This window comes from Callithrix jacchus, chromosome 3 (genome assembly GCF_049354715.1).
Source record: "Callithrix jacchus isolate 240 chromosome 3, calJac240_pri, whole genome shotgun sequence".
NCBI lineage: Eukaryota > Metazoa > Chordata > Mammalia > Primates > Cebidae > Callithrix > Callithrix jacchus.
In genome coordinates, this window is record NC_133504.1 from 37,620,278 (window position 1) to 37,643,825 (window position 23,548).

Below are 23,548 nucleotides of genomic sequence, written 5' to 3' on the forward strand. Positions count from 1 at the left end.
TGGGATTACAGGCGTGAGCCACCACGCCTGGCCAAATAGTTTCATCTGGAATCAAAAAGTGCTCTCTTCTGGACTCTCAGCTTTAGCTGTTTGGAGCGTTTAGTCTAACCCGTATCAGTTACACTGTAATGTGAAGATCAAATTTTAACGACATGGCAATAATAAGGCTCCTATTGGTTAGGAACCACCAGTTTGTGCTAGGCACTGTACTAATTCATGTCTTTAATCCTCAAAACGACCTAACAAGGTCAGCGTTTTTATTCTTTTTCCAGACGAGCAAACTGAGTTTCGGAGAAGTCACACCCCAGTTGGGGGCAGAGCTGAGGCTGGTATGGGGCTGACTCTAAAGCTCTACGCCACGAATGTAGGAAAGTCAATGAAACACAAGCGAGAAGAATGAGAATCGTAACTCCACTAAATAAGAAGTAAGGGAGAGCGGGCGAAGGGCACACGACTCGCTCAGACGCGTTGAAACGTCGCGCGGAGGAGTGGGGCGGTGCCGGAAGTCAGGTCGCGGCTTCCGGGCCTCACGCCGGAAGTGGCCGGTCAGCGTTGCAGCCAGTCTCTGGCGGGGGACAGGCGCGTTAGAGTTTGAGCTGCTGGGCTGCCACGAGGTTCCCGGATCCTGCCTGCAAACGCGTCTGCAAGTCGAGATGTCGCACCCGTCCCCCCAAGCCAAGCCCTCCAACCCCAGTAACCCTCGAGTCTTCTTTGACGTGGACATCGGAGGGGAGCGAGGTGAGCTGAGTCTGACGCGCGCTGAAAGGCCCGGAGGAGGCGGGGGTTCCCAGGATTTGGGGGATTCCAAGGTTAGATTGAGGCTCCGGCCAGTGGCTGCTCAGTGTTGCGGAGGCAGCCTAGGCTGCCCAGGCTGTTCCGCCGGGACAAGCCCGGGCACCTAGGGCTAGATTGATTTAGCACCCTTGTATCAGTGCCATCGGTCATGCGGAAGTTTCTGGAAATTTCTAGTTTGAGATTCGTGACCTTTAGGTTTGCGTCTCCTGATTTGGTTGCACTTCCCCGCCACCTTTGCACCACCATGTAGCATGAAATGAGATTCTTTTATGTTTGCAGTGAGACAGTTCAGAAAACATATACCAGAATATTTGTCTGCTGGGCCCCAGGGAACTGTGTTTGCCACATGAGATAATATATCAGCACCTGCTGTGTTATTTATACGTTAAAGGGACTTGTTTGCTCATAGCTTTTGCCTTATTACTGATTCTTAACTTAGAGGTCCATTCAGACGGGCAAACATTTTCTCTGATTTGCCGTTGGGAAAATGCGCTCAACGTAGTGATGTTGTTGCCTAGGTGACGTAGCTGCTCAGAAGTTACCTAATGCCTGGTGAATTAGAAAGCGTGTTGTTTTGTAACTGGATTGGCCTTGTTCGGGAACATGTTAGAATTGCTGACCATACAGTGTGTTTGAATGGTTGTACAGGACACACACACGTTTACACGTATATTCAGTTTGTTGCAACTAGCTATGACTAGGTTTGTTCTCACCTGTCTTAGGTGCTGTCTATAGGAGGAACTTTTACAGCTTTTGCTTCAAAAGCTGCGCTAGGCAGTTTGCACAGAGCACAAAGGCTGCAGGTATACCTAACACGTGGCCAGTCCGACTTCCCAAAGGCTGTTTCATTTTCTCCTGTTGGTTGCTTGGTGATTGGAAATTCTCAGTACCTCTTGAAGAAATTACTCCAGATTTAAATCTATTTGTATTTAATGATATCCATTACATGGTGCTAATTTTCTGTTAGTATAATTGGTTATGATCCTTTGTATGATGTTTCAAATCTGTTTACATAAATACATGACAGTAGATAGACTACATTTGAATGTTAGGAGAATGCCGCTAAGGTTCACCAATTCTACTAGTGAGTATATTCAAAGGAAATTAAGTTAGTATGTCAAAGAGGTATCTGCACTCCCATGTTCATTGCAACATTATTCATGATAGCCAAGATAATGGAATCAAACTAAGTTTCCAACTACAGATGGATTTTTAAAAAAATGTGGTATATGCGCACAATGGAGTGCTATTCACCCATAGAAAAGAATTAAATCTTTTTACTTTTCACAACATGAATTAACATGGAGGACATTATGTTACATCAAATAAGCCGGGCACAGGAAGACAAATACTGCATGATCTCACTTATATGTGGATTCTAAAAAAGTTGACCTTGAATTAGAGAATGGAATGGTGGACTTCAGGGGTTGGGTAGATATTGATTACAGGAGACCTAATTTCAGTGAGAAAGCAGGAGTAAGTTCAAGAGATCTATAGTATAACATAGTGACTATAGTTAATAACAATGTGTTGTGTCCTTGAAATTGCAAAAAAAAAAAAAAAAAAAAACAGGCTGGGCGCGGTGGCTCACTCCTGTAATCCCAGCACTTTGGGAGGCCCAGGCGGGTGGATCACGAGGTCCGAGACCATCCTGGTCAACATGGTGAAACCCCGTCTCTACTAAAAATACAAAAAATTAGCTGGGCATGGTGGCGCGTGCCTGTAATCCCAGCTACTCAGGAGGCTGAGGCAGGAGAATTGCCTTAACCCAGGAGGCGGAGGTTGCGGTAAGCCGAGATCGTGCCATTGCACTCCAGCCTGGGCAACAAGAGCGAAACTCCATCTCAAAAAAAAAAAAAAAAAAAAAAAGAAATGACAATAAAAGGGAACTTGGTAATTCATGATTGATCTGCTACCATGGTTATACCAGCCTTTTATCACTTGCCTATTTGGTTCTTTTGCAAACTGACAAGATTTTCTTTTCTTTTAGTGGGTCGAATAGTCTTAGAATTGTTTGCAGATATTGTACCCAAAACTGCGGAAAATTTTCGTGCACTGTGTACAGGAGAAAAAGGCATTGGACCCACGACTGGAAAACCTCTCCATTTCAAAGGATGCCCTTTTCATCGAAGTATGTATAAATTTTCTGAATCTTATTATTTTTCATGTAGACAAGTCCTATTCTTTAGGAGTCTGGGAAGAAAACACTAAGTAGGTAGTGAAGGTTAAAGAGTACTGTTGGCTTCCACATCTGAGGCAGTAACTCAGTTTCATAAAGATTAGGTTGTGCGAGGTGGAGGTTTATCTATAGAGAATGGACTTCCCTAGCTTTACAGGCCCTCTCATTCTCCTTCGATCTAAGATGATTTGATTGAGAAAGGAAGGCCACTTATGTAGCTTCATTGCCTGGTGACAAAAAAGTTATGTTTAATTTTTGGGCATGAGTGCTTGAGAAGGCAACAGATTTGAAGATTCAGTGTTTTGGGCACACAGGTGATAATGTGATAAAAATATGCCATTTCATACTGCTTATCACACTTTGTAATCAGTCATACCTTTGTTTAGTGATAATGGTTTCCCCAGTAGACTGCAGGCTCTGTGAGTTCAAGCACTATATGTTTTCGCCATTTTGTTTTCAGCATCTAATACAGTTATTGAATAAGAACTCAGTAAATATTTATTTAATAAATAGGTAAATAAGCAATAATCACATGAGCAACATTTAAAAAAAGATTTATTAAGAAAAAAATTAGGCTGGGTGCGGTGGCTCACGCCTGTAATCCCAGCACTTTGAGAGGCCAAGTTAGGTGGATCACCTGAGGTCAGGAGTTCAAGACCAGCCTGGTCAATGTGGTGAGACCCCGTCTCTACTAAATATACAAAAATTAGCCAGGTATGGTGGCAGGGGCCTATAATCTCAGCTACTAGGGAGGCTGAGGCAGGAGAATCGCTTGAACCTAGGAGGGAGAGGTTACAGTGAGCTGAGATTACGCCATTGTGCTCCAGCGTGGGCAACAAGAGCAAAACTTCATCTCAAAAATGCTAATATCATTAAAATATGCTAATAAAGTATATGCAGAAAATATTTAACATAGCAAGTGTGAGACTGCTATCCTTAGGTCTGCCTACAAGAGTAGCACTTGGCTGGAGTCGGGGAACTTGATACTTGAACCATTTCCTAAACAGTAAGGGATATTTACTATGCCTGGTCTATTTGTACAAACATGAACATCTACTTTCTTTTGGGGAGTCTGGAATTTTGGTACATGCTAGGTAGAGTGTGCCTGATAAATACCTTGGGTGCTGAGTGTCTATAATTGGCTCTCCTGGTGAGAACTGTTGTGTACATGTTGCTGCTTTTCCGTTGCTAGGGAAGTGTGTGTTCTCTGGCACTTCATGGGAGGGAGAAAGCATAAGGGAGCATGCATATGGATTTCTCCAGACTCTGCCTGTGTCTTTCCCCTTATCATCCCGCTGTGTATCTTTACCACTGTGATACAACCAAATGCTGATTCTTGTGAGCTGTAGGGTTCTCTGGACATGGAAGCGATCCTGGCAACTTTTGACACAAAGTGATGTATTTGTTGAAAATTTTCCGTTAGTGTAAAACAGATCTACTGGAAATAATTGGTCTTTATTCAGCAGACATTATTGAGTAATATGTGCACATGCACATAGTTACAAGGATGTAAAACAATATAGTTGCTGTACTTAACGAGTTCATTGTTTGCTGGAAGGGGCAGATCATAATGCTGTGTGCTACAGAAGCCGAGTCATGATACTATGGGAGAAAAAGTAGGAGACAGCTTTGGGGTTTCAGTGACAGTTTTATAGGGGAGGTATCATTTGAACTGATTTTCTGAATGTTAGCAGGGATCAGGCAGTGAAAGTAGTTTGAATTCCGATGGTGAAAATCCTTGAGTTTGGAATTGTGGGGATGGGTGGGGAAAGAAACAGGAGAGTGACACGACTAGAGTCATGCACTAGGAAGCAGTCTGTGTGCATAGTTATGAGTGAGTATTGCCAAACGCATCCACGTCTCAGTCACTAATAGCCATTTTCCTTTTTTGTAGTTATTAAGAAATTTATGATCCAGGGTGGAGACTTCTCAAATCAGAATGGGACGGGTGGAGAAAGTATTTATGGTGAAAAATTTGAAGATGAAAATTTCCATTATAAGGTAAAGTAGAGAAAATGCATGTCATTGCTGATAAAAAGATTGTTATATACCTGGAATACTTGTTGGAGTAAGACACTAAAAAATGTCTCAAGTGTGCTGAGATTTTCCCTTTCCACTTTTGTAAATAATGGTTCTTTAATATGGAAAAGCTTTCATTCAGTAATGGTTTTATTTAGCACTATTTCATTGTGATCCAGTTTTTATATGCTTCAGTTAAGCCAATGAGTTTTTAAGAGTCATCAACATCTGGCAAGATTGTTTCCAGGAAAAATGTTTTCATTGTTGGAAGGATGGTAACTTGTGCATCTTTATCTGTGAATTCAAAGAGCAACAAAACCATCACAAATATCCAGGATGTCAGGGGATTTGCATACTAGCAGATACAGTTAATGTCCAAGCTCCTAAAGGACTTTAGTGGTACCCTTCTTATCTTCATTGTCCCAAGGCGTAACTGGGGTATATTACATCATTCAAGTTATAGGAATGGACATGTAAGTACAACAGTAAAGTGATATTTTTGGAAATAAGGAATATGAGCAAGGTTATTAGGATAAAAAATGTCATCAGTCCTCCAGCCAGTATTTATTGACTGCAACTCTGTGCAGCACTGTCACTGACACCAAAGGGTTTATAAAAATGAAAGGCCTTGATGACAAGGAATCTATAATCCTACCTCAGAAGCAATATTAAAATACATAGAACTATTGGAGAATAATAGTATATAAATAAATGCTAAATTTATTCAATATCTGTGTTTGTATAACATTGCTAATACATAGTATTTGTATACTGTAGGAAAAAGATGTGATTTATGCAGTCCAAATTATTACAGAAGTCATTGAGGAGGAATGGCTACTTAAGCTGTGTAGACTGGGTCTCGCAAAGTGGCAACATGGCTGAAATTTGCTTAGGCAGGAACTATAGTATTGATGCAGAATTAAAAAAGGGACATGGGTGAGGAAAGACAAAGGCAATGAGCCGTTGAGGAAATAAAGTTCTAGTTACTGTTGTACCAAAGGAAGCTACCAGAAGGATGAAAACTAAAGGTTATGTGATAATCACATTGATACAGAGAAAATGAGCCTAAAGAAAAGACACATGGTTCTTGCTTTCTATAAACTTTTTGGCCTTGAATTCTGAATTTGATTTAGATTGAGGGGAGTAAAAGGCACTTCAGTGGGGTAGGGATGTCATGAGACATGTAATATCAGAGTTACAGTACGTGCACCAACAAGGAATACATTTAGAAAGCCTAGGAGATAAAGTGAAAAGATTAAGAAATTGGGTTTCATAGAACCTTTGACAGGATTATGCCAAAGTAGAATTTTGATTTCAGATATATGTAGCAGTTTCTTTGAGCACTCTCTGAAGAAGTGATTCACCTGGGATGAAGACCTAATCCAAATCCCGTATGATTTAGATTCTTTTGAGATTAGCAAGGTACCAAACTGAATGTCTTGGGTGAATTCAGTATCCCATTATTCCCAGTTTATTGATGTGTAAAGGAAGACTCATAATGTAGGCATATTTATGAACTTAAAAGACTATTCAGGTCTTCCCAAAAAGGAGTGCCCATCATAAAAAGGGCAAAATATACGAGTTTCTTAATGCTGCATCTTCTTAAAGGTGAAGTATAAATATCTTCTCATGACCAAGTTAGAAATAACCCTCCTCTTGACTGTTTTTTCTGTTACCTTGTTACTTTCATAAGGTTTTTTTAAAAGTTTAAAAAGCGACTAAATGCTCTGTGTTTTGTGAATTAAAGGTTGCACTTTACAAGAAGTAAAAAGTACTTTAAAAATTTTGAAAAGTAAAAAAATATAAAGTTTGATCTAAATAGTAGTATAGTCCACCCCAGTTTAACGTTCAGTAAAAGAACAATTCAGACTAACAAACAGTTCAGAAAGAACATGTCTAACCTTGGTTTTCTTTTAATGCTCTTTATTTCTACAGCATGATCGGGAGGGTTTACTGAGCATGGCAAATGCAGGCCGCAACACAAATGGTTCTCAGTTTTTTATCACAACGGTTCCAACTCCTCATTTGGATGGGAAACATGTGGTGTTTGGCCAAGTAATTAAAGGAATAGGAGTGGCAAGGATATTGGAAAATGTAGAAGTGAAAGGTGAAAAACCTGCCAAAGTAAGTACAAAGTTAGAGTGAAATGCACTTATTTTAGTTGCTATTTTTTTTTTAAGAGATGGAGTCTTACACTGTCGCCCAGGCTGGAGTGCTTTGGCGCGATCTCGGCTCACTGCAACCTCTGCCTCCCGGGTTCAAGCTGTTCTCCTGCCCCAGCCTCCCTAGTAGCTGCAGTTACAGGTGTGCACCACCACACTTGGCTAATTTTATGTTTTTAGTACAAATGGGGTTTCACCATGTTGGCTAGGCTGGTCTCAAACTCCTGACCTCATGATCTGCCTGGCTTGGCTTCCCAAAGTGCTGGGATTATAGGCTTAGGCCATTGTGCCCAGTCTCTTAGTTGCTATCTAAAAGAAATGCAAGTAAAAGGATCAGGTGATTATTAGCTGGAAAAATGTTATAATAGTTTTGGGTAGAGGAACCTGGATCTGCCATTTTTTTATTTTTAAAATTTTCTATAATGGGAAAGATAATTAGGGTAGTTTTAAAGGAGATTATTATTATTTCAGCTTTCATGTTGGTGATCTTTGGTAGTTTACATTCAGTTTTCCTATACCTGCAAAACTTTCGTGTCAGTATGTTTAGTAGTGCATAGTAGAATGAGGATAATAAACCTATAATCTTGTCTGGATTTTAGTATTAACTAGAGGGTTGGCCTTGACCTTGTTACTTAACTTTTCCACACCTGTTTTCTCATCCTGTCTAAATTACTTACGGATTTAGACTAGATTATCTCTGAAGACCCTTGTGTACTAAATGTCTGTGAATCAAAATGATCATAATATTGGCTGGGCATGGTGGCTCATGCTTGTAATCCCCAGCACTTTGGGAGGCTGAGGTGGGAAGACTTGAGACCAGGAGTTCGAAACCAGCCTTGATAATATAGTGAGACTCCTCTATTTAAAAACAAAACAAAACAAAACCAAACAACTATAATACTACCCAGCCTAAGTGACAGGGTTGTGAGTGGGAGTTGGAGGCTCAATTACTTGTAGGAGGTAGGCTGTCACTCAGTGTATGTCACAAGTGTGTGGTAGTAAACCGAAAGCAAGCTCATGCCGCACCTAACGCCACTTACATAGACAGTGTTAAAATTGCCAACTTACTCTGTGTTTATTGAGCTCCTGAATACCAATGAAACTCTTATGTAAATACTGACATTGTCGTATATTAGTTGGAACATATGAAAACGCATTATAGTAATTCTAGTAGATAAATAAGCCTCCTCACATAAATCTGTGAATTGGACAGTGTTGGACATGATTTCAGCTGTATAGCTTTTATCTGTCATTATTATGATAGTGCACTTCTACAATTTAAGGTTATTTTTACAGTTGTGCATTATTGCAGAATGTGGAGAATTGAAGGAAGGAGATGATTGGGGAATATTCCCAAAAGATGGCTCTGGCGACAGTCATCCAGATTTCCCTGAGGATGCGGATATAGATTTAAAAGACGTAAGTACTTTCAGATTAGTCAAACTTTAATTATTTGAATAAGTAAAAATATTTATATTTTAGTAAAAATTTTTTTTTAAATATAAATATTTTTATATTAGTATTTAATATTTAATAAAAATACTAAAAGTTTGAGTTTCTGTGTCAGTCTCTCATATGATAGAATCTAGCATTAAACTGCGTTACTTACTAAAACCCAACATATTTATTTTTTTATACAGGTAGATAAAATTTTATTAATAACAGAAGACTTAAAAAACATTGGAAATACTTTTTTCAAATCCCAGAACTGGGAGATGGCCATTAAAAAATATGCAAAAGTTTTAAGGTAATATTATTTCTAACAAATTATTTTTACGAAATTATAAATTGAATTATAAACTAAAATTAAGAATTGCTCATTATATTTTTGCAAATTACTTGTGGAATAACCAGGTGTGCTGAAATAGTTGCATTTTTTTTTTCTCCTCAGCTTGTTTTGAAAAATTTCAAAAGACAAAAGTTGAAAGAGTAGTACATAATTACTCATACGTTTTACTTACATTTACCAATTTTTAACTTTTGCTGTTTTTGTTTTCACAGAACTATTTTGATAGGAAGTTGTTGACACTGGGATACTCTATCCTAAGTTTTTCAGCATGTATTTCCTAAGAAACAAAGACGTTCTACATAAGTTCAATGCCATTAAAACACTCCAAAATAATATTGATAGATAATATGTAATCCATATTTAGGTTCATGTCTGTAATCCCAGCACTTTGGGAGGCAGAGGCAGGTGGATCACCTGAGGTCAGGAGTTTGAGACCAGCCTGGCCAATATGGTGAAACCCACTCTATACTAAAAACACAAAAATTAGCCTGGCGTGGTGGCAAACGCCTATAACTCCAGCTACTTGGGAGGCTGAGGCATGAGAATTATTTGAACCTGGGAGGCAGAGGTTGCAGCAAGCAAAGATCATGTCACTGCACTCCAGCCTGGGTGACAGAATGAGAGTCTGTCTGAAAAAGAAAATAAATATGTATTCCATATTCCAACTTCCCCAGTTGTTTCAATTTTTTAGAAAAATCCAGGGTCCAAACTAAGAGTATGTGTTGTATTTGGTTGTAGTCTCTTTATTACCTATTTCCTACCTCCCCTGGTTTTTTACTCATTTACGTTTTTGTGGAGTCCAAGTCAGTTTTTATAAACTTCCATCTGTATGTGTTTGTTTCCTTAAGATTAGTTTGAGGTGAAATATATTGGCAAGAAGACTTAGGTGGGTGTTGTTTTATATTACGTGATAATCACATCTTGAAGACACATTTCGCTTTGGCCTGTTTGAGTTTGTACACGTGATTAAAGTATATGTCAGCCAGAAGCATTTGTTATGTAGTCTGAGGTGATACCGTGAAATTGTGTGAATATCCAGTCCCCAACAACCTTTCACACAGTGGATCTTAGCATCAATGAAAATCCATGTCTACATCTGTTATAATACTGATCTTCTAATTTTATCATTGTAGTTATTAACTAGCATTTTTCTGTTTGCAAGAGCCTCCCGCATATTTTTTAAGTATCACTATAGACCTGTGGATATTTTTCTTTTTTTCTTTTTTTTCCTTTTATAGAAACAAGGTCTCTTTATATTGCCCAGGCTGGTCTTGAACTTTTGGGCCCAAGCAATCCTCCCTCCTCAACCTCCCAAGTAGCAAGGACTAGAGGGATATGTTATGGGTAGTTTTCAATTCTGTTTGTTAGTACAGTATATTACCGTCATCCTTTTTCATGCCCAAAGGGTTCCAAATTTGTTCAGTGGAAGCCCCCTTTCCTTTGGCATGTTCCTCTTAGTCTGTGAGCACTTGCTTTACTTTTTGCACAGGATGTTCCAAGCTCATCTCACCTTGCTTTTAGATCTGATGTGGCAGTTTCTCCAAGGACCTCTGATTTCTTTCAGAGAAAGGAAACTTTAGAAACCAAATTCTGGGGGGCAAGTGGGCTCAGTTTCTGGGCCCTTTTCAGGGACAATGCAAAATCAGTGTGAATTCCCTTCTCCTGTTATGAGAATCCTAGTTCCAAACATAATTACGTTGGAAAGTACATAGGACCCGAGTTTTAAAAATAGAAAAGTGTTACTAGTGCATAATTAGATTTGGGAATTGGTCTTAAACTGGCCTCTTTGAACACTTTGGGAAAAAAAGTTGGAACAGAAAAAAATTAAGCCTTCTTAAGAAAAATAAGTAATAAAATTGTGATCATTATGATTAATATTTGCATTTTTAGAGCTTTTTATGACAGAAATGACATAACACTTCTGGACATAGAGAAGAAGAGTAACTCTTGTTTATGTGGCCTTTCATACTGCTTTAATTAATGCATTCTGCAGATATGTTGACAGTTCTAAGGCTGTTATCGAGACAGCAGATAGAGCCAAGCTGCAACCTATAGCTTTAAGCTGTGTACTGAATATTGGTGCTTGTAAACTGAAGATGTCAAATTGGCAGGAAGCAATTGACAGTTGTTTGGAGGTAAGTCTGTTTGATCTTGAACTTTTTGAATAAGTTGGATTATGACTTAGTTTGAATAGTAACAATTTATATATATGTAAATATATCTTACTGTGTAGGACCTAATGAGGCTTAAGAAAACACTTTGGTTCTAAGTATTTTGGACCCTCAGTTTTTTCTCTCCATTCATTTTGCTTATAACTGTCACTTAATAGCTATGAAGATCCTTATTTTTTCTCAAAGCACATATATCATCAGCTCATGTATTCACTTAAGAGCACCTACTATACATTAGGCACTGGAAGACAAAGCCAGGAATGATTAAGAATGTGCGTTACGGAGTCACTCAGGCATGGCTTTTTTGTTTTTATTTTTTTTGAGATGGAGTCTCACTCTGTTGCCCAGGCTGGAGTGCAGGGGCACGATCTTGGCTCATTGCAACTTCTGCCTCTTGGGTTCAAGTGATTCTCCTGCTTCAGCCTCCTGAGTACCTGGGATTACAGGTGCACGCCACCACGCCTGGCTAATTTTTGTATTTGTAGTAGAGACAGGGTTTTGCCATGTTGGCCAGGCTGGTTTCCAAACTCCTGACCTCAGGTGATCCACTGCCTCAGCCTCCCAGAGTGCTGGGATTATAGCTGTGAGCCACTGCGTCCAGCCAGCTTTTTTCAAAAATTAGATCTCTGCTACTCACTAAGTTGCTTTGTAGTTTTTAAGTATGTTGTTAATTTTGCCTACCTTATAGAGTGGTTACAGAAGTTTATATAACATAAGGCATTTAGTGTAGTGCCTGGCACATTTTAAGCACCTGATAGAGACTAGCTATTTTAATTAAAAGTTCCATACCCTCAAGAAGCTTAATAAGTTATTCAGGATAGGAGGGGGGGCAGTTTCAATTTAGGTTCATCAAAACTTGTGTATGGGAATGGGTACTATTGGAACAGGTCATTCATTTTTAGGAGGGCCATCCAGGTATGCTAATTGATAAAGCTAGAAAGGTAGCAGCTTTACCTTCCTCAAATAGAGCAATTACAAATCTCTTTCTTGTTGTATAGTTTGAAAAGTTTTCCAATGAAACATTTTAAGAATTTTACATATTATGCCATGTTCCTAGACTATCTATGCTCAGAGAAAGTAGAACTAAAATGAGATCCTAATTTGGTAGGGTAGGTGGAATAAGGAATAGGAATACATTTAGAAGGGAGCATACAATAGAGGAAAAAACTTAACCAAAAGAAAAGATGGTTCTTCACTCTGGATTTCCTTTTCTTTTAAGACAAGGTCTTGCTCTGTCGCCCATGCTGGAGTGCGATGGTGTGATCACAGCTCACTGCAGTCTCAACCTCCTGGGCTCAGGTGATCCTCCTACCTCAGCCTCCTAAGTAGCTGGGACTACAGGCACTCGCCACCATACCTAGCTGATTTTTAAATTTTTTATAGAGATGGGTTTTTGCCCTGTTGTCCAGGCTGGTCTCTTAACTCCTGAGCTCAGGCTGTCCACCCACTTCAGCCTCCCAAAGTGCTGGGATTACAGTTATGAGCTGCTGCACCCAGCATCTCTTTTTGACCTGTGAGGCAGATAATAAAATCTGAGTATTGGCCTTTAAAAGATGTTAAATAAACAAAAGATAATTTTAATATGTTTGTTCAGGGGAGAGACCTAATGTATAAAGTCTCTTAGGTTAAAAGACCTTGTGAGAAAAGACCAAGGCTGAGTAGGGTGGTTCATGCCTGTAATTCCAGTACTTAGGGATGCCAAGATGGGTGGATCAGTTGAGCCCAGGAGTTCGAAATCAGCCTGGGCAACATGGTGAAACCATCTCTAAAGAAAGAAATTAACCTAGTGTGGTGTACATACCTGTAGTCCCAGCTCCTCAGAGGCTGAGGTGGGAGGAGCACTTGAGCCTGGGAATTCAAGGCAGCAGTGAGCTGTGATCAGGCCGCTGCACTCCAGCCTGCCACACCCTGTCTTAAAATTTAAGAAAGATATTTTAAGAGTTATAAAAAGTTATTGTTCCTAAAAAACCTATAATTCAAGTATGAGTATATATAGATTTTTCTTCAAAGTGATTTTCTTTTCTAAGTGTTAGTTCAGGAGATTGAAACACAGTATGAGAGAAACATATTGGAAACTGGTAGAGAAATGTCTTTCTCCTCCATGTCCATTTAGTGCCCTCTACCGACAAAACTTAGTGCCCACTGGCAGAGGAGAGCTGTTTGCAGATTTCAGCTCCATTTTCACAGAGCAGTGAAGGATGGATTTGGAGTTGATAGGCAGTGAGTTGAGATCTAACATACAAGCTTTTAATACTTAATACTTTGATATAAATACTAGCTTTATCCTTTTTTATAGGCTCTTGAAATAGACCCATCAAATACCAAAGCATTGTACCGAAGAGCTCAAGGATGGCAAGGATTAAAAGAATATGATCAAGCATTGGTAAATTTTGTTTGTAATGTTTAATTTTTTAAAACAGACAACTACCTTTATAAATCAAACACTTAAATGTTTTTTTCCAATTAAGGCTGATCTTAAAAAAGCTCAGGAGATAGCACCAGAAGATAAAGGTAAGTTGGCCGTTTTTATAGTGAAAGTTAATTTTGTTATTTAAGAACGTATCCTCAGGAATCATTGTTCACTTTGCCAGATTTTAGATGTTTGTTCAACAGGTATTACAGAATACCTGCTGCTGGGCCAGGCATTATCATATACCAGTGAACAAGACAGTCAAGGTCCCTGCCCTCAAAGAGCTTACATTCTACTCCCACTCAAGAATATACTAGTTTTTCACATTGTTATCCAAGTTATTATCTCTGTAGTTTTATTTTACATGTCAGATACTGTTTGTTTTATGATGTTTCCATTCTGGTTATTCTCGTCTAGAGCTCGGCATTGAAAGACACAGTATTCATGGTAAATTTAACATCTGGGACCATTCTTAAGCTGAATGTGGCCATAACCAGTTATCAAAGTACTGTGTTTTAGTAAACTTTGACAAAAATAAGCTTGTTTTTCAAGTAAACCAACGATGAATACCAACACTAGATCTGGATATTAAAAAATATCTTTGGTTTCTTATTACCGAAATGAAATAAGGAGGCAATTACTGTTCTCTGAGGTAGAGGGAGAAGGCAAATCTTTATGTACTTGTTCTCTCGGTTGACAGTCCTCTAAAATTAGGCTTCATTTCTGTTTGTGTGATTGCTCAGATTTTCTGTTACTAGGGCTTAGTGACTTTATGAAGAAGTTTTTTCAAGGGGGAGTTAACATGTTAAAACTGTTAGTCACAATAATTTTGGGGATGTTTTGAGAAAAAACTCATATTGCATATTTATTTTGCAGCTATCCAGGCAGAATTGCTGAAAGTCAAACAAAAGATAAAGGCACAGAAAGATAAAGAGAAGGCAGTATATGCAAAAATGTTTGCTTAGTAAGGAATCAATTTTGTTTATTGTGTGATTGTATAAATGCAATAAGAAAATTTAAAGGTTTTTGTTTATCAATACGATCCCTAATGTTTCTTTTTATACCTCAGTTCCTCATTGTTTACAGTTTAGGAGTACTGATAGGGGTTCATGCTTAATAAACATGTTACAATACAGTAAGTAAAGTATTTTTTTGTTTGTTTCTTTGGAGACAGAGTCTCGCTCTGTCACCCAGGCTGGAGTGTAGTGGTGCGATCTTGGCTCACTGCAACCTCCGTCTCCCGGCTTCAAGTGATTCTTCTGCCTCAGCTTCCTGAGTAGCTGGGACTAAAGGTGTGTGCCACCAAGCCTGGCTAATTTTTGTATTTTTAGAACAGTGGGTTTTTACCATATAGGTTAGGCTGGTCTTGAACTCCTGACCTCATGATCTGCCCGCCTCGGCCTCCCAAAGTGCTGAGATTATAGGCGTGAGCGACCACACCGAGCTAAGTGAAATGCTTTTTAAAATGGTTATCTGCATTATTCATGAGGGATAATGGTGTTCAGTCTGATTTTAAACTTGTAAAGGCACATCTTGTTGAATAAAGAGATGAAAGCTTAAGTTTGTATATTGTTGCCTTCAATTCTTTAATGTATCTGTGGTTGGATGATGCTAGGTTTTCATACTTATAGATAATACATCCACATACTACACAAAACTTGTTCAGGGGTGGGCATATTTTTTCTGCAAGGGCCAGATCATAAAGTTTTTAGGTTTTGTGGAACATGTAATTTGTTACACCCACTCAACTCTGAGGTTGTAACTCAAAATCAGCCGTAGACGATATATAACCAATGGGTATGGCTGTGTTTTCAATAAAACTTCATTCATAAGTGGTGAATGGTTCCTGGCCCCTGGTCTAGAATATATATATATTCATTTTTGTATTTGAATACTTTACTTTGGCAAGTCAAATGTAAAGTCCAGTAGTGAATTTTGCTCTTGGAACTGAATCTCTGAAGAACTGAAGAGGTAGGAAGATGCTGCATTCTTATTATAAAGGTTAAAAGAAATAATTTTTTTATGGGACAATCTTAGATATAGTATAAAATTTTTACTTGATCGTTTTGTGACTGTTCAGTAATATACAGAAAGATATTTTGACATGTTAATCTCTAAACATTTTAAGTTAGCTTGCCATACTTTAAAGAAACTGGTTAGTTGCAGTTTACATTCCATTGTAAGCAGGTCCTCCTCCACCTTCAGGTACCACCCAGTTAATATTCTGACTTGGATCTTTAATATCACATGTTTTACAATGCACACAGTTCTGAGCATTTATCTGTAACCGAAATCCATCACTTTGTTCCATGGGTACAAATTCATACACTCCTATAAAGTAAAAATAAGTAATATTGAAGTGCCTAATTTTAAAAACGTTTTAAATTCAAAAGTAGAAATTTAAGAGTAGCCACAGAAGCCTTAAAGGTTGCTTTCTGAATGCTTACCCATAGAGAATATTATGAAGACCTTGGTACATTGCTATTGATGTGAGTATAAATTACATGTACATAATAAAAGAAGGTACAGCAGTATTTGGCTGAGTAGTCTCACTGTCGAGGGTACTTGACACTCAGTGTTTGAGTTCCACACAGCATCGATTTATTTCACAGTAGTCCTTTCTTATTCATGGGGACAAGTTCCAAGATCCCCAGTAGATGCCTGAAAGCTCAGGTAGTACCCAACTTAGGCTGTCAGAACACATTTCTGTTCATATCTTTCACCCACAAATGTGATGCCTTTTCCAGCTTAAGGAAGCACTTGCCACACTCTGGCCATAACTTCTACAGTTCGAGGTCCAACAGCAAAACTAGCACAAATTTCTTTTTCCTCCCTCACACTTGCACAGAAGATATGGTCTTACCGTAGACCTTAGCAACCTCAGTATAGGATTTTTTTCTCTTTATAGAGAACTTTCTCCTTTTCACTTAAAGGAAGCACTTATGGCATTTCTGAATTGTCAGCATCACTACTCTTGTGTTGTGGGGACATTATTAAGTAAAATAAGGGTTATTGAACACAAGCATGATACTGTGACAGTCAATCTGATGATAACCAAGATGGCTACCAAGTGACAATGAGCTGGTTGCATATACAGTGTGAATACGCTGGACAAAGGGGTAATTCACATCCAGGGTGGGACAAGCCAGGATGGCACACAATTTAAAACTTAATGGGCACAATTTAAGACTTAGAAATTATTTGTTTCTGGAATTTTCTTATTTTTAGACCGTGGGTGTCTAGGGGTAAGAGGACCCTGATCGTACAACTAAAAAAACAAGTTAGATCCAGTCCTTAGTAACCTCAGCAAGTTAAAAACCTACTGTAATGACAAAAGCCAAAAGACCAATCACACTACAGCTTCTTTTGTGAATGTACTAGTTTTCAAGTATCTGAATACTATTGTTTTACCATGTCATTTGAGACCTGGTTCCTACTACTGTAATTTCAGTTGAAAGCTCAGCACTAAAAAAAAAGTCACGGTGAATTTCAAGTTTGGGAGCATTCCTTGGAATGAACGTGACCATAACCTGCTATTCTAGCATATTCACTCAAATAAATACATATGAGCTGCCATGATAGAAATGACTTTAAAAAGTCACATGAACATGCGAAGAGTATTTTATGTTCAAGAATCTTCATCTTAGTCTGTGCATAGACAAAGTTTTTTTTTCCTTGAGAAATGTCATCTGAACTAGACTTAACAAAAATTAACACCAGTAGTTAAAATTTCCTAAAGGAAGCTGGATGAAGAGTCATTTACAATTTCTAAGCAATGGAAGGAGATAACAGAAATCATTTTTTAAAAGAACAAAATCATATTCCTAAAATGGATAGAGCAAATACTTAGGAATAGATGGAAATCATTACCTGCAGGACAGAATCGCTGCTCGGGCCCATCATATATCGACAGATTTCTATTTACAGGTATACTGTCATCCCTTAAGGTTAAATGTGCCGGCTGGTCATGTTCATGATTAGTACCACTCAGAGCCACAGATGACAAGAGGTCAAAACTGATCTGCCCATCGGGTTTTGGATACTCAATAGGTGTGCAATCCTTGGCTGGCTTGAGCTGTTCAGAGTCAGAACCTTCAACAATTTTGAGGGAGATGCTTAACAAAATATAATTTTGAAGTACTTTCTTAAGCCTCTTTTTATAAAAGCTTTAAAGTATTACACCAATAATTACTAGTCTTAGACACTAAATTTATAATTTCTCTAAGTAAGTTTAAAACATTAAAATGATCACTTTCTCTACTAATTAATGGATCCCATTCATGAATTTTTAACACTCATACTCTCAAATATGTTTGAATTACCTTTATGTTTCAGAGTCCATGGCTCCATTCCTCTCAATATCCAGTAAAATATTCCAGTGTAAATCATCCCTCCATATACACCCAGTATTCCGTGGCAGGATGGTCTAATATTTCTAACAGCATATAGCTCTTTCCAAACCCATGATTTCTTCAAGTTGTCCTCATATTCAGTTACATGGAGTCCTTTTATTAAAAACATGAAATTTTAAGTGTGAAACTGCCCAGATGTGCATAAAATGTGCCAATATATTTTGCTACTTTGATACCTGATGAGTGATTTTGTTTTTCAGTTTTTTTTCTTTCTGAGACAGGGTCTTGCTCTGTCACCCAGGTTGGAGTACAGTGGCATGATCACAGTTCACTGCAACCTCCACCTCCCAGATTCAAGCCATCCTCCCACCTCAGCTTCCTGAGGAGCTCAGACCACAGGCACATGCCACCATGCCCTGCAATTTTTGGATTTTTGATAGAGGGTTTCGCTATATTGCCCAGGCTGGTCTTGAACTCCTGGGCTCAAGTGATATGCCCGCCTTGGCCTAAAGTGCTGGGATCACAGACATGAGCTACTGCACCTGGTTGATGAATCTTAGGTAATTTTAAAAAATATGATCCATACTTTCATGTATAAATGTTGGCATCTTCCAAAAAGATAACCATTAGATAAAGATGTTATTAATAGGCAATAAGGCATTTGATTTCTTATATTGGTAAATGGGAAAGTAGTTTCAAATTTTAGTGACACCGAGAAGCTTTACAATAAAAAGTTCGGCTGGGGACGGTGGCTCATGCCTGTAATCTCAGCACTATGGGAGGCCAAGGTGGGCAGATCACGAGGTCAGGATATTGAGACCATTCTGGCTAAAATGATGAAACCCTGTCTCTATTAAAAATACAAAAAAGTAGCTGGGCATGGTGGTGTGTGCGTGTAGTCTCAGCTACTCAGGAGGCTGAGGCAGGAGAATCACTTGAATCCGGGAGGTGGAGGTTGCAGTGAGCTGAGATGGTGCTATTGCACTCCAGCCTGGGTGACAGTGAGACCCTGTTTCTCAAAACAAAAACAAACCCACCACTTCATAGAATTTTATGTGAGCTAATGCAAGTGGAATACTTCCAACAGTGCCTGGCATGTGGTATGCTCCATATATGTGTACTGTCATCTGATGAATCATAAGCAATATAAATAAACTGCTACATAAAGAAAAAAGACACAGAGTTGGTCAGGGTGAGGATGAAGGCACAGATTGAAGTTATACTGCCAGAAAGCCTACAGCTATAGAAGCTAGGACATTCAAGAAAGGGTTAATCTGTAGAGATTTCAGAGTATGGTCCCGTAACCACCTTGATTTCAGACCTGTGGCTTACAGAACTTGGGAGTGAATAGTTTCTGTTGTTTTAAGCCACCCAATTTGTGGTATTTTTTATGGTAGCCCTAGGAAATCAACAATACCTAAAACTTGGTGCATACACTTAATATTTAAGAAGACAAAGCGGTTCCCTATGGCCTTTGGTGACTCCACATGACTACTTTTTCCAGTTATGGTTTCCTATCTGACTCCTTTTCTTCAGGCTTTAACGCTCAATCTAGTCTTTGGTGATATAATGGCTCCAGTATTATCTATGTGTGGTACTATATGCACATGATAAAGTTACAGTATGGCTGGTGGTCCAACAAGGAATGATACTTGATAATTAGAAAAAACTGCCCAGCCACTACACTCCACGTTGGCTATTCCATTCTCCCTGAAGTGCCCTCTGCCCTTTCTATTTTCCCTTTCATCTCCCCATGCGAGGCCTCCGATCCTACAAAGATATTTGAAGGCATAACCTGGTTACATACCTCTGACTAGAAGAACATTTACTGGGGATTCTAATTATGACCCATTTATCAAGTATCTATGGAGTCGCTACTGTGTGTCAGGCGTTTAGAATTCACAGTAAGCAACACCCCTAGACTTTTGGAGTTTTCATCCAAGTGGCAGGAGACAAAAAGTTGATAAGTAAATTACATAATGTACCAAAAGGTGGAAAACGCACTAGAAAGGCCATGCAGGGGAACTGGGTGTGTGTTGTGAGTTAATTGGTGTGGTCAAGAGAGGGCCTCTGTGAGTGCTATTTAAACAAAGGCCAAGAGAACAAAGGAGCCAGACGTGAGCAAAGACCATGATATGCGAGTGCTTGGCATGTTCCAGGAACTGTGAAGAAGCCAGTGTGGCTGGAATTGGTAAAGAATCTTCTTAGATTAAGGGTTTACTGAGATGTAAGTGCCAGCTGTTTCTCTCCATCATGGCAGACAAGTCATATGCCTATACTTACAAAGCTTGCTAAAATAAATAGATAGCTAATTCTGCCTTCTGCAAAGCTGTTCTATTGATACGTCAGTATTTGGGAGGTATCTTAATTGTATATGTTACATGTATGCAATATAAATGCAGTACAGTCATATTTGTAATAGTTTCTAGCTAGGTGGGATACCACTGGTAACTTTTTCTTTTTTTTTGAGATGAAATTTTGCTCTTGTTGTCCAGGCTGGAGTGCAATGGCATGATCTCGGCTCACTACCACTTCCACCTCCCAGGTTCAAGTGATTCTCCTGCCTCAGCCTCCCAAGTAGCTGGGATCACAGGTGCCTGCCACCATATCCAGCTAATTTTTTTTGTATTTTTAGTAGACATGGGGTTTCACCATGTTGGCCAGGATGGTCTGGAGCTCTTGACCTCAGATGATCCACCCGCCTTGGCCTCCCAAAGTGCTGGGATTACAGGCATGAGCCACTGCACCGGCTACCAAGTGGTACTTTTCTACTTTTTTGGTGTGAATAAAACGGAACATGGTAGTAAAAAAATCACTGACTGTAATTATTGAGACAGGTCATGCAGTTTTCTCTGCATAGCATGCATCATAATACTTCTATAAAGTGACAGATACCAATCTTTTAATGTCAATGGAAATAGACATAACCCGGCAATTTTCTTTCTTATCCTTTAAGCAGTAATTTCTTACCTATTGTCTTTGATTGGAGATTTTCACTAGTTAGTTGATTAAAAATAGATTCTGCTGCCAAAATTCCACTTTTCATTGCTGTGTGAGTACCTTTGATCTTGGGAACATTCATGAAACCAGGACTACAACCAATTAGTAAACCACCAGGAAAGGTGAGTTTTGGTATAGACTGAGGAAAGAAAGATTCAGAATACATTTGTTAGCTCAAATTAAGTAAGCACAACAGAATACTCCAAATTAGTCTTTTTTATTTTTTGAGATGGAGTCTCACTCTGTTGCCAGTCTGGAGTGCAGTGGCTTGATCCCGGCTCACTGCAACCTCCTCCTCCCTGGTTCAAGCGGTTCTCCTGCCTCAGCTTCCCAAGTAGCTGGGACTACAGGCACATGCCAGCATGCCCAGCTAATTTTTGTATTTTTTAGTAAAGACAAGGTTTCACCATGTTGGCCAGAACAGTCTTGATCTCTTGACCTTGTGATCCGCCCGCCTCGGCCTCCCAAAGTGCTGGGATTACAGGCATGAGCCATTGCACCCAGCCCCAAATGATTCTTAAAGTCTTCTAGAGCTATGAGGAAAGGTTGAAAAATAAATAACATGAAAATGAATTGAGCAAAGGAATAAAACAGCAAGGGCAGTTTTCTTCTCCTGCCCTAAGAGTGAGGATTAGGACTATTACTATTTTCCTGTGAGAGTTTTTCTTTTTCTCACTGACTTACATGGGACAGACTCAGGACTGAAGCATCGATATGTTTCAAATAGAATGTTTTATTTACACATATCCATGTCATAGTTAGAATATTCTCTATACCTGAATGCTGTTCTCTAAATTGTGATTTGCTTGCAAATGAAAACCACAATGAGATATCATTTCACCCTAGTTAGAATGGTTATTATCAAAAAGACAAAAAATATGCTGGTGAGGATGTGGGGAAAAGAAAACTCTCATGCATTATTGGTGGGAATATAAATTAGTCCAACAATTAGGGAAAACAGTTTAGAGGTTCCTAAAAAAGCTACAAATAGAACTACCATATGACCCAGCAATCCCACTATGGGGTATATATCCAAAAGAAAGCAAGTCAGTATGTGGAAGAGATATCTGCACTCTCCTATTTATTGCAGCACTATTCACAATAATTGTCAAGATATGGAATCAAACCAAGTGTCCATCAACAGATGAATGGATCAAGAAAACATGATATATATGTATATATATATACATATATATAAATACACACACACACACACACACACACAGAATGGAATGTTATTCAGCCATAAGAATGAATGAAATATTGTCATCTGTGACAACATGGATGAGCCTGGAAGACACTGTGTTAGTCAAGCACAGAAAGATAAATATTCTATATTCTCACTCATGTGGAAGCTTAAAAAGTTGATCTTATGGAAGTGAAAAGTAGAACAGTGCCTACTAGATGATGGGAAGGGTAGAAAGAGATTGCAGGGGATATGGAGAGATTGGTTAATGAATACAGAAACACAGCTAGATAGGAGGAGTAAGTTCTACTGTTCTATAGCACTGAAGAGTGACTATAATAAAGAATAATTTACTATTTTTTTCAAATAACTAGAAGAAAAGATTTCAAATGTTACCAACACAAAGAAATGATAAAAGTTTGAGATGATGGATACACTAATTACCCTGATTTGATCACTAAACATTATGCATATGTATCAAAATATGACATTGTACCCTTTCTCCCCTCAAAATTAAGTGGACCTGAGAATTTCAAAGGGTATATTAAAAAAAACCTGTGATTTGCTTTTACATGCATTCTGGGTAATACAAGGCTTTCAAAGCATACTGTATACTCTCTTTATGTCTGTTTGACAGCTAGGGATAGAAATCTATGCTCTAATCATGGCCTCACTGCAACTAGCTACTACCCTACACAATATATTTTGGTTAACTTAAGGACAAACTGAATTTCCAAAATAAAATTTAAGACAATTCTTTGGACCTTAGTATAATTTCTGATTAAAAAAAACTGTAATAAAGGATGGGATTTTTTCAGTTCAGACAATAAATGTCTATATGTATCCCTCAATATGGCAACTGAACTATAAATTATTTGCATCAGAAAATGTAGTCTATAGTTTGAAAAAAAAAAAAGGGAGAGCCAAGCAGCATTGTTCCTTCCACATTCCATATTTTTTTCCTCTCTGAGGACTTCCTAAAGCCAGCCATGAGGTCTTTGCTGAGAAAATGGTGAGTGGTATGTTTGGCTGAGGGTACTGAGAGGGACTCAGAGGTGGGGGCTAACAGGAAAACTATTGACATCAACTGCAAAAGAGACATGGTGAGCACTCTATGGCCACAGCTCTCATCAATGATAAAATTCTGTGAGGGAAAGGTGGTGAAAAGCAAAACTAGGGGGCAGAAGGAATGCTGGTAAGAGAGAAGAATCAGGGCCCTGGTCCTTTCACAGTATATGTAAGGAATGAATTTATGACTCTGGTTCTCACCCAAACTCAATAATAGGACCACTTAGATAAAAGAGCATTAAATCAGGACCACAGAGCAGACAATGGGGAGTAAGTGCTATCTGGAAATGCTGAAAACAGATATAGATTAGGGACTTGGATAACCACAAGGCTTTGCTCAAATAAGGCTGTGGCTTTGTTGACACCAACTTTAATTCAAGAACCAGAAGAATGTGAAATTTAATAAAAGGATATAGA

General features: G+C 38.7%; 2 protein-coding genes and 1 long non-coding RNA gene across 4 annotated transcripts in view; 1 reads left to right on the plus strand and 2 right to left on the minus strand.

Moving 5' to 3' along the window:
• The first annotated feature begins 534 nt into the window (after positions 1–534).
• Positions 535–15,085, plus strand: PPID (peptidylprolyl isomerase D). The gene is made up of 10 exons (XM_002745307.7): positions 535–738; positions 2,786–2,926; positions 4,869–4,975; positions 6,929–7,117; positions 8,452–8,574; positions 8,796–8,902; positions 10,938–11,079; positions 13,412–13,498; positions 13,584–13,626; positions 14,402–15,085. The coding sequence occupies exons 1-10, from the start codon at positions 654–656 to the stop codon at positions 14,488–14,490; spliced, it is 1,113 nt and encodes a 370-aa protein (XP_002745353.1). The 5' UTR covers positions 535–653; the 3' UTR covers positions 14,491–15,085.
• LOC144581724 (uncharacterized) lies at positions 5,126–7,011 on the minus strand. The gene is made up of 2 exons (XR_013532843.1): positions 6,895–7,011; positions 5,126–5,287 (listed from the first exon to the last, which is right to left on the minus strand). It is a non-coding gene; the product is annotated as an uncharacterized LOC144581724 (long non-coding RNA).
• ETFDH (electron transfer flavoprotein dehydrogenase) overlaps positions 14,482–23,548 on the minus strand; it is a 37,093-nt gene continuing 28,026 nt past the window's right edge. For both annotated transcript variants that reach the window (XM_002745281.6, XM_035292788.3), the window contains exons 10-13: positions 20,848–21,016; positions 17,848–18,030; positions 17,396–17,617; positions 14,482–15,856 (exon numbers count right to left, since the gene is read on the minus strand). In XM_002745281.6, coding sequence (XP_002745327.2) covers positions 15,693–15,856; positions 17,396–17,617; positions 17,848–18,030; positions 20,848–21,016 — 738 coding nt within the window. In that variant the 3' untranslated portion in view covers positions 14,482–15,692. The remainder of the gene's footprint in view (positions 15,857–17,395; positions 17,618–17,847; positions 18,031–20,847; positions 21,017–23,548) is intronic.